The sequence below is a fragment of the Pantherophis guttatus genome, chromosome 2, assembly GCF_059756535.1.
Source record: "Pantherophis guttatus breed Tessera chromosome 2, ASM5975653v1, whole genome shotgun sequence".
NCBI lineage: Eukaryota > Metazoa > Chordata > Lepidosauria > Squamata > Colubridae > Pantherophis > Pantherophis guttatus.
In genome coordinates, this window is record NC_142064.1 from 208,675,353 (window position 1) to 208,690,704 (window position 15,352).

Genomic DNA, 15,352 nt, shown 5'->3' on the forward strand with positions numbered 1-15,352 from the left:
TCTCTATGGGAGCGTACTGGTTGGTGGGAGGCTATTGGTGGTAGCAGGCGGTCCCGTAAATAACCAGGTCTTAAGCCATGGAGCGCTCTAAAAGTGATAACCAAGACCTTGAAGCGCACTCGGAAGACCACCGGGAGCCAGTGCAGCTCACGCAGGAGAGGTGTTACATGGGAGCGCCACGTCGCTCCCATTACCACCCGCGCGGCCACACTCTGCGCCAGTTGGAGCCTCCGAGTGCTCCTCAAGGGGAGCCCCATGTAGAGAGCGTTACAGTAGTCCAGAGGGGAGGTGATGAGGGCATGAGTGACCGCGCGTAGGGAGTCCCGATCTAGAAAGGGACGCAACTGGCGGATCAGGCGAACCTGATGAAAAATCCTCCCGGTCACGGCCGTCAAGTGCTCTTCTAAAGACAGCCGTGAATCCAGGAGGACACCCAAGTTGCGAGCCCTTTCCATGGGGGCCAATGATTCGCCCCCAATAGTCAGCGATGGCACCAGCTGACTATATTGGGACGTCGGAAACCACAGCCACTCGGTCTTGGATGGGTTGAGTCTGAGCCTGTTTCTCCCCATCCAGATCCGTATGGCCTCCAGGCACCGGGACATCACTTCAAGGGCATCGTTAAATGTAAATAAAGACAATAGAGAGAAAATATGAGGTAAAAGAAAGGCAATTATCCAAATATAATTCAAGAATTCTGTCATTCTCTTCAAGTTATCAGGAAACATTCACTTCCTAGAACCTATCAAGATTCCTACTCAATAAAGTGCTGCTTTGGAGAAATCGTTATCTTTCTTTTTCTTTACCATAAATGGAGGTAGGACAGATATTTGATCCCAAATCAAAGTCACCATCATGAACTGCATCATATACATTGTTATAGTGTGAAGCTTGGTTAGGTTTTGGTATCTCAAAGGGCTCTATCCTCTGTGGCCTCTCACAGTGGGTGCCAGCCCATTTTGGATAGCATTGACACTGAAAATGATCTTGCATTGACACATTTTGGTCTTGAAAATCTGTTATCCCAAAGTCCCCTTCCTGTAGCTGATGGTCCAGATGGAGAAAGGCTCCTAATTCACTCAGGTCACATCTCACACAACGTCCATTCCCATGACATAGCTGGCGACTACATCTGTTTGCTGCTGTAGTCACATTAGCGATGTAAGGTCCCAGTGTGGTGGTGATATAATGGTGAAGACTCTTGCAGCTCTCCTGGAGAACATTAAGATCAGAATTAGGATTTGGATTTTGAAGAACTCAAAAAGCAGCAGGGTGGATCAGGCCAAGAGAACCATCCATTCCAGCATTCTGTTACTAGAGGGACAAATCAGGGACTTCTACTCATAAGCAGAATATGGATCACATTAGTATTTTCCATGCCTGGTTCTCAGCAATTAGCATGGAAAGGTACACTGCCATCAATACTGGAAGGCAGTACATAGATTAATACTGTTTGATAGTCTTTTCTTCCATGAATTTGATTTAAAAACATCCAGCTTTGCAGTAAACATTATATATTGCAGTAGAAAATTCCATATTTTGATTTATGTGATATATAAAATATTGCCTCAACCTCCTATAATTTTTGTTTGATCATTGTGTGTTCTAATACTGTGATAGAAGAAGGCAATGTTTCCCTTTTTTTTCTCTAAACACAAATTGGCTTTATTATTTTATTTATTATTTTTATTTATTTATTAAATTTATATTGCCGCCTATTTGCCCATGGCGACTCAAGGCGGCTTCAGAATATAAAACCACATTTAAAACAATAAAACTAATAAAAAGAATCAAATAAATTAATATAGTATAATAAAATCATAATAAAATCACCCCCCACCCCAGCGACAGCCGGTCACACGAGCCATTTAATGGGCTTCATCCCACTCTGGGTTCCCCAGGCCCGCTGGCAGAACCAGGTCTTCAGCACCTTCCAGAAGAGAATTAGAGTGAGGGCCATTTTAATCTCTGGGAGAATGAGAGGGAGCCACCACGGAGAAGGCCCTTCTTCTGGGTCCCACCAGGTGTATCTCCCTCGGGGATGGGACCCGCAGCATTCCCTGCCTCCCTGCTCTGATGGGTTGGGTAGATGTGACTGGTAAGAGACGGTCCCTCAGATAACCTGGTCCCCAGCATGAAGGGCTTTAAAGGTGACAACCAGCACCTTGAATTGCACCCGGAAGCAAATCGGCAACCAATGCAGCTCCCACAGGAGAGGTGATACATGTGCACACCAGGGTCTGCACAAAACCATGTGGGCCGCTGCATTTGCACCAACTGGAGCATCCGGATACTCTTCAAGGCAGCCCCATGTAGCACACGTTGCAATAGTCAAGACAGAAGTGACTAAGGCATGAGTGACTGTGAGTAGGAACTGTTGGTCCAGGAAAGGGTGTAACTGGCACACAACTCATTGTTGCACAAAGGCCCTCCTGGCCGCGACCATCACCTGCTCTTCGAGCAGGAGTTGTGAGCCCAGAAGAACCCCCGGATTACGCATAGGGTCTGTTTGGGGTAGTGCCACCCCATCTAAGATGGCAATTCTCCCTGAGCCAACGAACCCCAAACCCAGAGCCACTCAGTCTTGCCAGGGTTTAGTTTCAACCCGTTGCTCCTCATCCAACCCCTAACAGCCTCCAGGAACTGCGAGAGGGAGGACATGGTATCACTTAACTCACCACGGGCTGAGACATATAGCTGAGTATCATCAGCATATTGGTAATACTTCAGTCCATGATAACGGATGATCTCACCCAGCGGCTTCATATAAATGTTGAACAGAAGTGGAGAGAGTACCAAGCCCTGCGGAACCCCGCAAAGCAGTGGGCAAGGGCTGGATCTCTCCCCTCCTATCAACACTGACTGAGAGCAGCCACAGAAGAAGGAAGTGAACTAGGATAGCATAAGGCCTCCCACTCCCATCCCCCGAAGCGCTCCAGGAGAATACCATGGTCGATGGTATTGAAATTTACTGAGAGGTCAAGTACAGCAAGGATGGATAAATAAAAAAAAATAAAAATAAAAAATAATTTTATTTCTATACCGCCCTTCTCCTGAAGGACTCAGGGCGGTGTACAGCCTATTAAAAACACAAAGACAAACATCAGTTAAAAATAATTAAAATTATTACATAATTCAGCTGAAATTTAAAATCCCCAAAATTTAAAACCCAATTTAAAAATCATTAAATTGATAGCCCGGTTTGGCGGAACAGCAGGGTCTTGAGGGCACAGCGAAATACACAGAGGTTGGAGATCTTGCACATTTCTGGGGGCAGTTCATTCCACAGGGCAGGATGGACTACCCCCATTCCGCTCCCACCAGAGATCATCCAAAAGTGCCATTTGTGTCCCAAATCCAGGCCTGAATCATGACTGGTAGGGGTTGAGATAATCCATTTCATCCAGAAACCTCTGGAGCTGCCCTGCAACTATCTTCTCGACAACCTTCCCCAAAAAGGGAAGATTGGAGACAGGTCAGAAATTATCCAACTGGGTGGAGTCCAGCAATGGAAGAGGGCAGACCGCAGCCTCCTTAAAGTGCTGGGGCACTGTCCACTCCTGTAGGGAAGCATTAATCACCTCCAGAGTCCACCTGCCTGTCACCTCCTGGGAAGCTTTCACAAGCCATGGGTCTAATCCACAAATGCTTGCGCGCATACTCCCTAGGATTTTGTCCACTTCCTCGGGAGCAACAGGGTCAAACTATTCCCAGATAGCAGGGCAAGAACCTGCTTCAGGGGCTTCCACTGGACCAGCAACCACGCTGGCATCTAACTGGGAATGAAGTTGAGTGATTTTGTCTTCCAGAAAATTTATATATTTTATTAGGTCCGCTCAAGCTGAAAATGTTACAGGTTTTGGCCTATTGGCACAAATAGATGAACAATGTCCTCTAAGAAGACCCAACCATAAAAGAATTATAGAGAATTAGTGAAATCTCACTATTAGGAAAACATATTACTTCATGAATCTACAGTATCTTGCCTAAACCAGAGTTTAAAGCTGGATAGAATCTCCCCAACAGTTGCTAGGAATGCCATTGGTGCAGAGGAAGTGATATGGACCTGTGCTCAAGTTTCACCTTCACAGTACGGAGCATACAAATGTTTCAGAAATACTCACAAGTGACCGGGAGTAGGAGAGGTCGCCCCAGAGTACAACCCCAGCACTGCCAACTGCTGCACTTTCTCCAATTGTATTTATCAAGTCAGCCTGAATCAAACAAAAGAAAGAAGAGAAAATGTAAGGACCTGTCCCAGCTGGTCCCTCAGGAAAGCAAAACTCTTGATTCCATTAAGTTGAATCAAAGGAACTTTTACTGAGAGAAAGTGGTTGCAGTAAAGTCAGGCAGAATCTGAAAAACCCCCACAGAGCACAAAGCAATTCTCCTGGTTCCCCAAACCCAACCCCCCTGACCAGTCCACCAGCAGCCAATGTGATGCCGCAAGGTTATTTTGAGAACGCTGAGGTGCTAGGCAGATAACAGTGTAGTCTCAGGGCACGACGGCCTTGGAACCAGGCTGGAACCGGCTGGAAAGCAGTCTGCTCCATCTCTGAAGACAATCCCCCTCCCTAATTCCCAAGCAGTTACAGCAAAAGCAAAAGTATGTGGAAAATGCCAGCAAGCCTTCCTTCCCTGCCCCCCTTTCAACAGAATGGCAGGACATGATAGTGGATAGTGCAGGGGTGAAATGCTCCTGGTTCGGATCCGATCACCCGATCTGGTAGCGATGGAGGCGGGTGGTTCAGAGAACCAGTAGCAAAAACCCCCATTGCCCAGCTGAGGCTTTTTTTTTTTATTTTTAAAACCATTTTTTCTACAACCTCTTTGGCTTTAAAAATGCTTTTAAAAGTAAAAAAAAAGCCTCTGATGATCGCACGGCTCAGCTGGGATCATCAGAGGCTTTAAAAAGCATTTTTTCTACAACCTCTTCGGTCGAAGAGGTTAAAGAAAAAAAGTTTTTAAAAGGAAAAAAAGCCTCTGCCGATCAGGCAAGTCAGCTGGGATCGTCAGAGGCTTTAAAAGCATTTTTTTTACAACCCCTTCAGCGGAAGAGGTGGTAGAAAAAATGGTTTTAAAAGTAAAAAAAAAAAGTTGGCCACGCCCACTCAGTCATATTACCCCCCCACCAAGCCACACCCAGAGAACCAGTAGTAATAAATTTTACATTTCACCACTGGGATAGTGAATAACTCTGTATGAGATGTCTATGGAGATTCTCAGTCATCCAGGTCATGATTGTCCCAAATGTGTTTTTTCAAGAGGCAACTGGACTTTCTGGTTTTTCTTTGAAAACATTTCACTCCTTGGATGAAAAGCGAAACAACTTCAAAGAAAAAACAAAGACCAGTTGCCTCTTGAGAAAGCACCTTTGGGACTCTGATGAGAGATTCACATTATAATTTTAGTGATATAAAGTCTCTATTAAGCTGGTTTTAATGGAGCTTAAAGGTCTATTTTCAGAGACCTAGAGGTATAGCGTAATCTTTTTCCTTATAGATACCCCAAATCAGTACTTATGAGTTAGAAGAGTAATGAGATGAACTGGGCTTCAGCTACCATAATTGGGTATTGGAGTCTAAAATAGCTGGAGGATCACCAGCTTGGGATAAGTCATATAGCCAGCCAGAGACTTTATTATTCACAAGAGACACTTATGTTCTATTGAATTCACTGGTCAAACAAATCTTGCATGTGTCCTCATGGCTGAAGAGCCCAACAGATTTGTTTGACTATTGCACCAAAGACCAAGTGAATACCTATAATCCAAGCAATAATCATTTTTTAGTTCTGTGTACACATTTTTGGAACACCGAAAGAAATTAAACTACCCAGTAATACTTTACATTACAGTAATGGTATGGAAAAATATTTTCTGTAAAAAATTCCCAACTCCTATTTTCCATTATGCATAGTATTATTTATATGAGATTTTTTTTCAATGCAAACTGAACATTTTCCATAGAATTGTTTTCTTTTAAAAAATTCCAATTCAAAATGTTCAGGAAAATCTACAACACTGAATAGCCCTATAGTCAGAATAAAAATCTAACAAGAGCAAACTCCTTTTGCTTAATTACTCAGTTTAGCCTGTTTGAAAAAGATGCAATTTGTCTCTACAGCTGTTGTTAATAAGTAGCTTTTTTCTTTCTATTAAAACAATAATCTGCAAAATTAATGAATGGACCTTACTTACTGCAGTTCCATTTTTAAACATAGTATTTTTACTGCAGTTGATGACTCAAGACTGAAATACTGTTTACTGAATGGCCATGAAGCAGGAAATTTCTCCCACATTTAATCTACTCCAAGAATAATTGGAAGAATGCAGTACAGGGCTGACAGTAGACTGTGTGGATGGGGAAACCATATATGTCATTCAGAACTACTATGGAAAAAAAGTGAGATAAATATAACGAAGGAATCATGTACCATAGAAGTGAATACAGCTCAAAAAATGTTTTCCAGCCAAATAATAATGTAACTATGATTTGCAAACCCTGGATCTATCATTACCCCCTACTCTGAGCACCCCAGAGTGCTTACCTCAGTCAGATACTTTGAAGAACGCCTGTAGGAAACCCTGGAATATGGTAACACAGGAAGGGGATGCTCTGTGCCAAACTGTGCCACACGGAATGCCTCACCAAGACGGTGATGTACATAATGCTGGCGGTACAAAACTGGTACTTTCAGTGGAAGGTAGATACTGGGATAGAGGGCTGAGGAGATCTTCCACAACCACATGAGCTGATCATTCCACAGGACCTCCTTCGGATTACATTGGCCAGTATAGTTCTCCACTTTCCCCCATTTGTCATTGAAGCAATCAGGAAACCTATAGAAGCCCCAGAAACCATGTGGCCTCAGCTTCTTTCCCAGAGCTAGAGTAGTCTCCATCAGCACCCGTGCGGCCTTTTCAAACTCTACCTGAGCTAAGTGAGTTTGCTCCTCAGGAGAGAGTCCATGAAATCTTTTCCTCACCCATTGTTTAGAGGCCTCCCTATAAGCCATTTTGGGCCCCCAGTTTCTTCTCCAGAGAGGTCGCCACTCTTCCCAGTCTACTACTGCCAGACCTTGGAAGTTATTGTTCAAGAGTTCTGTGATTTCCTTAGCGGCTTTCTCTAGATGTCTCTTCAGTTTAACCTTCTGAGGGATCCCCCCATTATGCCAGTCACCCTGTGGAGATATGTAGGGATATAGTCCAAACTTGTTTTTGTAAAAAATAGTCATATTTTGTCCACGGAACACATTGCCTTTGTTCTCCACAATGCCATAGACTTCCAGAGGTAATCTGATCCCAAAATGCTCTTGACATCTGATTGTGGGTAAATTCCACACCACAACAAATGGTTTATGCTGGATGATGGGACTGGCAGCTGCCTGCTTCCAGCTATTCCCTGCCAGGGGTCTAACAGACGCAGTACAGAAGGTGATGCAGATCCAGATAATTCTCTCCAGGATCATGGTGGATGGAATAAGCTAGTATCTATTCTGGAACTCCTCAAGCTTTGTTCATAAATGTATCCCCTGACAAAGAGAAAGGGAGTGATGGATTAAATAAAATCTGTCTGCCTCTTATTTACTTCTAACTCAATAGCATATAATACACAGAAAATTAAAAAATAAATTGACTTAATTAAAGTTAAACCACTAGCTACAGAGAACCTTGTAATCATAGCAGTTAAAATGTCAGATTAGAATTGGGGACACCCAGGTTTGCCTCCTCCCTCAGAATAACCAATGAGTTGTACTATGGACAGCGGGACAGCTTTAAGGTCATACTATTCATGAATCACTGTCCTGACTTCAGGATAGTCATTATTTCTCAAATTGTCACCTTCTCACAATGGTGTAGGGATGGGCGGAGAGACCCATAATCTATTCATTGTGGAAAACTAGAACAGAAATATAATCAATCAATTCATTCATTTAATCAAATTATCTGACACATTCATTGTACAAGCTGAATTTTAAACTGAGAATCCGGCTTCATAAGAGAAATGCTTTGTTTATTACAGAGTAGGAAGTATGAAGCTTCTGGCCTCAGGTTCTCTTGTTCAGATTTGTGAGGATTGCTTGCTGTTTTTCTAAAAGCCTGCTAGTGAAGAGGGAAAGAAAGGGTGTCAGGATTAAAACAGATGCCAAAAGAGCAAAAGAAAGCATCACCTCTAGATCAGGGGTGTCAAACTCGATTTCATTGAGGGCGGAATCAGGGTTGTGTTTGACCTTGGGGGGCCCACGGGGGGCGTGGTTGGGATGGGTGTGGCCAGCTCAACATCACTTGTGTCAGGGGCGCCTATTGTGGCCCGAGCGCTCCGCCAGCAAAAATGGACTCCCAAGCTGTTTTCACTGGCAGAGGGTTGCAGGAGGCTGTTGCAGCCAAAAACTGAGCTCAGGAGCCCGTTTTTGCTGGCAGAGGCATCGCGGTTTGGTCCTTCACTGTTTCCAGGATGGGCCTATGGGCCAGATCTAAACACCCAGCAGGCCAGATCCAGCCCCCGGGCCTTGAGTTTGACACCCCTGCTGTAGATCATCAGGAATCAAGTTGCCTTACAGAATTACTACTATTAGATCAGCTTTATAAACATCTGTGATCTTAAGAGATAGTTCACTTGTTAGGCCCATGGCTTGCAAAATATCATTCTATAACAACTAGGAAACAGTCTTCCTTGTGGTGGGCATGTCCTGTGCGGATCAATCATCTTCCTTTTGCAACAAACCAAGTCTTACAGTAGGTATGCGTTAGGTAAATTTAAAAATATATCTTTTCCATTGAGCTTTCCCAATCCACTATTCGTCTCAACCAACCAATCAATCTTTATTCAGTCATAGATCATAGCAAATAAAACACAAAAATCACAATTAGAATAAAGAGGGAAATATATTCCTGCCGAACACCTGCCTAGAGGAGACATTACAGAATAATATATTCTACCATTTAAGTGATGCCTCTCCTTTTAGTAATGGCTGTTGGGAGGGCATTGAATCTGGCCAAGAATAAATCCCTTCTAAATTTTGGGATCATTATGCAACTAAGATATCTAGCTGATTGGAAAAAGTGTACCTCAAAAAGGTGCTTCTGGGTACCACAGGAAAGTCCACTTGCAGCTCTAAATCAATGGCCTGCTGTTTGAGATCAGCTAGTGCGTGTTCATAATCCATCATAGTGATGGTTGGCTATAAAGTTATACTTTGGCATATATCTCCCTGGTACCAGGAAAACTCAAGTTATCAAATCATAATTAAAGGAGCCAAACTAGCTGGGGAAAAAAGGAGAGCTAAAACCAACAGGAGAAAATGAAAATCCAGACAATAGTTTATATTTTAAATAGGCCAGTTTCACAGTGGAGGACCATGTTTGAAATGCATTGAGGTGCACCTGTCTCTAATATTTGTCTTTTTAAGTGATGCTTTTCATGTTTTATAGCTGCTATAAATAACTTAAGGACATTGATTATGATAAGTGGCCTTCAAATCATAAAAAGGATAAAATAAATAGGCTTTGGCATGTGGTTCCTAAGGAAACGCATAGGGGAGGAGGGACGAAGCAAAATTCTCCACAGCTTGACTGAGCACATCCAGACAGGTGAAGGAACTCCTCAGGAGATAAATCCAAGGACTAAATTTTTAAGGTGGAAATGGTGAGAATGTTTAAGTGGGAACTGCCAGGCAAAGGCTGTTGTTAATTAGATGACCTAAAATTAAATTCTGATGAGTAAAACATGTTTGGATCAACACAGAAAATGCTGGGAGGAATGACTCTATGGCAGTTATGTATCTTCCCAACCAAGATGTGCAAGTTCCTGTCTGGGCAGCTTCCACTTGGTGGTTTGGATTGTTTGCTTTGTTAATACCTAGTTGAAGAAACTGCAGACCAACCTCTTTCTACAATTTCAAAAACCTAGTTTGCATTGATGAGGCTTTTGACTTCTCCCACATTTAAAGAAACCAAGATAAGGTAAAATGCAATTTTCCCATTCTGCTGTCAAATAGATGTCAACTCTCATAAACCTCAGCCAGAAAAATTATGGGAACTGATCCCCCGCCCCCCACCTTCACTTGGAAGGCACTATATTAGGGCAGGCTAGACCAGAGCATTTCTTCCAATCCAAACTTTCTGATTCAACTAAACTGGTTACAAATAAAAACTACAAACTTCCCATGTAGTTGATAAGTCAACATCAAACTCTTTTCCACACTTATACCCAGGCTTAAAATCCAAACTTCATTGCAGACCCAAAAAATTAATTCTCTGTACAATATTTTGCTCACACTTTGGGGTCTACATTAGTAACATGATCATCATGGGAATACTCCAACAGTCACCTCACCATTTTACAATATTTCCTGTTAGCAGTAAGGCAATAAGTCTTTTCTCCTAGCTGCTATTTCACAAGTTGTGAAATGCAACCTCCAAGCCTATAATTCTATAATATTTGTCAATAATGTTCCTGCTTCTGTTTTGTTGCTTTTGTTTGATCTGTGTTTTTGTATGAGAAATATACTAATGGAGATTATTTTAGTAAAATACAGTATACTCTTATTTAATATCTATCCATGCTTCTGTGTGTGTTCCATCCATGTGTGTGAAAGTGAACAGAAAGAGAGCAACTTTTATCTTGGAGAAGGTAGAAATAGCTCAAGGAATGTACTTGAAGACCAGAAACAGAATAGCATTGTGCTTTGAATAATAGGACACTTGAAAAGCCCTCTTTGATGTGCCATATTCATAGCTGAAATGAGAGGCATTGAATGTAAATTTGCTTAGGATAAATTATCTTTGAGAACCAGCTTGATAAAGTGGTTAAAAGCACCAGGCATGAAACGGGGAGACTGAGAATTAATTCTAGCCCAGGACTAACTGGGTGACCTTGGGCCAGCCATTCTCTCTGCCCTAGCAAAGCAAGGACCAACCCTTCCCAAAAACCTAGCCAATAAATCTTAGAGGCTTGTCCAAGAGTCAGGATAAATTCAAAGCCACCAAATACAAAACTTTATATTTTGAAAAGCACTAATTGGAAATAATTTGGGATTCAGTATTCAGTAATGAGGAGGGCAATATTTTGTAAAAGCCTACAAGAATGCTCCTTTCAATCCCTGTGTAGTGGCAATGCAAAAGACCCATCCTAATCCATCCAATGACTTCTGTCCTTTTTTCTCTCCCCCTTCCAATAAATGAATGCAAGCACCACATTTGGAGTTGAAGTTAAGCCAACTTATTTATTTATTTTATTATATTTCTATATAATATATAATAGAATATATTATAGAAATATATAATATAATATATAATATATAATATAATATAATATATAATAGAAATTTCTCTTGTGGGACTCAGGGCGGTGTACAGCCAGGATAAAATTTAAAAACATTTTAAAAAACAATTAAATAATTTTGGCCCGAATTTAAAACAACCCAATTAAAACCGAATTTCGATTAAAAAACTGAGAGGATGGGATCAAGCCAGCCCAGCTAGATGGAACAAGTGTGTCTTCAGGGCCCGACGAAAAGTCCAGAGGTCTGATATCATGCGTATCTCAGGGGGCAGGTCATTCCAGAGGGCAGGTGCTGCCACAGAGTTATGTTGCCACAGGTGGGGCAGTTTAATATTTGAGCCACTAGCCCCCAGACTTATTTGCTGAGCCAACCAGGAATATAATTCTGGCCACTATCACATTGCTTAGGACATTTTCTTCTTCAAAAGGGCAATGTGATTGGATCACACATTAGTCGCCAATTAAAGGTAAAGGTTCCCCTCGCACATATGTGCTAGTTGTTCCCAACTCTAGGGGACGGTGCTCATCTCCGTTTCAAAGCCAAAGAGCCAGCGCTGTCCAAAGACGTCTCCATGGTCATGTGGCCGGCACGACTAAACGCCAAAGGTGCACGGAACGCTGTTACCTTCCAACCAAAGGGGGTCCCTATTTTTCTACTTGAATTTCCTACGTGCTTTCGAACTGCTAGGTTGGCAGAAGCTGGGACAAGTAACAGGAGCTCATCCCGTTACGCAGTGCTAGGGATTCGAACTGCTGACCTTTCGATCGACAAGCTAAGCATCTTAGCCACTGAGCCACTACATCCCCATAGTTGCCAATTATGTTTTGCCAAATATCAGGGCAGTGATCAGGTGCCCAGGCAATTGGTGTGTTTTGGTTTTTTTTTTGACCCAGAGGCAATGAACAGTAAATAAAAATCCAATAAAGGAAGGAATTTTAAGCTTTATTATTAGCTCAAACAAGCAGTTAAAAGCATAACATAAAAAAACATACCTACCAACAAGATAATACCCAAATATCTTACAAGCTGCCAGGAGCTCCTTAATTACAACAGCAGAGATAATCCAAGGGTAGCCAGTTTCCACAGTACCAATGCTAGATTCCACGCAGAAGCTCCCAACAAGCAACAATAATCCTAAAGTTTTTATCAAAACCTGGCACCATGACTTCATAGCCCTGCTATGATGATAAGACTGCAAGACCTGGTCTTGATTGGCTGGCAAATGACACAGGCATGGGAACTGAAAGCCTGGAACTTTCACAGTGAGTAAAGCTTTGAAATTATGTGAAGCTTCACCACCCACCTTCTCCTTTATTCATTAAACAAGAGTGCAAACCAAGCAGGTCAGCTCTGAATGAGTTCTAACCTTCTAGACTTTTCTCAATATGAAGGATAAATCAAAATATGTCACTAAATTCCTCAAAATAACAATGGCCTCCTGCATTGCAACTACAGGCTGCTTTTGAAAAGGTCTAGTGGTTAAGGCACCAGGCTAAAAACAAGTAGATCATGAGTGCTAGTCCTGCCTTAGGCATAAAAGCCTGGACAGTCACTGCCTCTCAGCCCAATCCACTTCACAAGCTTGTTGTGGGGAAAATAGGAGGAAGAAGGGGTATTACGTATGTTCCCCACCTTGAGTTATTTATAAAAGTAATAAAAACAGGACACGAATTAACACAATAATAAATAAAATCATTCAAAAGTACCATTGTAGTGGTGAAATGCTACTGGTTTGCACCGGTTCGAGCAAACCGGTAGTGATAAAAACTACCGGTTCAGGCAAACCGGTAGTAAAAAAAAAAGCTTCTGGTTCCTCTGAACCGGTATTTCTGACGATCAGAAATAGAAATCCTGCTTCCTAGTGAATCTAAATTAAGCGGCACAGCTGTTACCCCCCCTCACTGTTCTACTTATCTTCCCAAGCCTTTTTTTGTGTGAAGTGCGAGTTTGGCGCATACTGTGCATGTGTACATGAAGTGTGCATTTGGTACGCACTATGCATGCGCACGCAGCATGCATTTGGCACGCAGTGCACATCCGCGGCCAGTGAACTAGTGGCAAATCGGTTCAGATTTCACCACTGTACCATTAGTCCATGGTATGCCCATGTAACCTCGCTGCGACATGATCCAGCAGGATGGGCATGTTCTGGTTTCTTTTCATGAACTACATTGTTCAGTGATACTGACGAGGTACATCTTATGACCAGTGAGAGCTGCCTTTTGGAACAGCCTCCCCCTTGAGTCTTGGGGGGACTCTTATTAGCTTTCCACAAAATCTGAAGACCTGTTTTTTCTTAGGTGCTGGGGCCAGGATGTCAGATTTGGGCATTTTTAATTATGTGATGCCTTATGGTTTTTACATTGTGTTATTTAAGTACCAGTTTTGTTAGATGGCCAGAGTTATTTGGTTAAGACGGGTGGTCATATAATTTCCCTAAATAAACAATTTGATCTAATCTAAGGAAATAGCTTTTCAGCTGTCAAATTCTATTCTGTCTTTTAGACTCAGGGGAAACAGCCATACAGTGAGATAACATAGCAAAAGCTTTGGCTTTATTTACCCAAGTTCTGAAGTTTATGAAGTTACTCTTTAAAGAGTTTCATACTATAAAGAATTACATTGTTTTGTGATCTTCTGGGAAAAAGTTGACCTAAAAAAATTACTTGCTGAATTTTGATTACTTCTCCCACACACGCATCCCGCTGTGACTTCTTTGAAGTACACATACCTATCACATAAATCACTTTTTCCATTCCATTCTTTTGCATGCCAAAAGAACCTGTGTTCCACTGAGGGGGACAATTCAGAGTAACATTTGGCTTTCATATGCTAAGCCATTGTTCTTTTCACCTGGCAAATCTAGAATGTCCTTTCTGCTGCCTGAACCATCACAGCACCTGCAGTACCTAATGGAAAAATGCCTGCTACCTCTTTTCACATTTCAGCTCAGGACTGTTTTTAAACGCAAATGCCAATTTCAGCAACCCCACTTTTCATCCGCCCCCTGCCCTTTGGCTTTACCAACTTTACCACAAAAAACAAAACAAAACAAAACTGAGAGCAAATTAAAGACTCTTTTCTTTAGACCAGGGGTCTCCAACCTTGGCAACTTTACGACTTGTGGACTTCGACTCCCAGAATTCCTCAGCCAGCATTGCGCTGGCTAAGGGATTGTGGGAGTCGAACTCCACAAGTCGTAAAGTTGTCAAGGTTGGAGACCCCTGCTTTAGACCATTTCTTTTGGCCATTTGCAACTCCCTTCTCTGTTGTTTCAGCACAGATCAAGTACAAAATCCAGTAGGTCACATAATAAATATTATTTAAGCTGAAGAAACTCCTTTCATTTGTGGCTGTCTCCTCTATCTGATGGAAAAGTGTGAAGAACTTTGAAGCACGAACATTATTTCTAATGTTTCAACTAATGATGAAAATATGTTTTAGGCATTCCTTTACATAAGTCAGTTTTTAAAAACAGGTTATTATTTGCACTGTTCTAAATGTTCTGCAAATTGTAGTACTTACGGTAATTCATTCTGTTGGCTAAATCTGAAAAAGCATTAATTTCACGTAAAATCCAAGTTGCTACTAGAAAAAAAACGAGCACTAACAGCTGGGCAGTATAGCAAATATTTCTTAGAAGCAAATCTATCATGTTTAGTGGAATGACTGGATGAGTCCTTTTTATATTTCCATCTATAATAACTCAGCTCACAAAATTTTATGGGGCAATAGAAAACAATTTCAAATCAAGGCACACTTTTCACAGCTTCTTCTATTTATTCTCTATTTATCCTCTTTTCTCACCAACCTATATATTCATAAAGGAGGAAAAGCATGTTGCAATATTCTGATTAGTAATTTGGATAGGAAAAGGACCAGATTGAGAATAGCTATATCAAACCTGAAGTACTGTATGTTGAGGGCAATGCAAATTTTTATAATTTTTTATAATTTTATAATTTTCATAATGCAGTACTAAGTTTTTTTAAATTAACAAGGACTCTCTCTTTTCAACTGCTTAAAAAAACTCAGACAAGCTTACCTTGAAAGCAAGTAAAACACC

General features: G+C 41.7%; 1 protein-coding gene across 2 annotated transcripts in view; it reads right to left on the bottom strand.

The window, feature by feature from the left end:
- Positions 1-654: 654 nt before the first annotated feature.
- HYAL3 (hyaluronidase 3) overlaps positions 655-15,352 on the bottom strand; it is a 30,678-nt gene continuing 15,980 nt past the window's right edge. For both annotated transcript variants that reach the window (XM_087887690.1, XM_034440620.3), the window contains exons 2-4: positions 6,550-7,533; positions 4,125-4,214; positions 655-1,212 (exon numbers count right to left, since the gene is read on the bottom strand). In XM_087887690.1, coding sequence (XP_087743816.1) covers positions 787-1,212; positions 4,125-4,214; positions 6,550-7,470 — 1,437 coding nt within the window. In that variant the 5' untranslated portion in view covers positions 7,471-7,533 and the 3' untranslated portion in view covers positions 655-786. The remainder of the gene's footprint in view (positions 1,213-4,124; positions 4,215-6,549; positions 7,534-15,352) is intronic.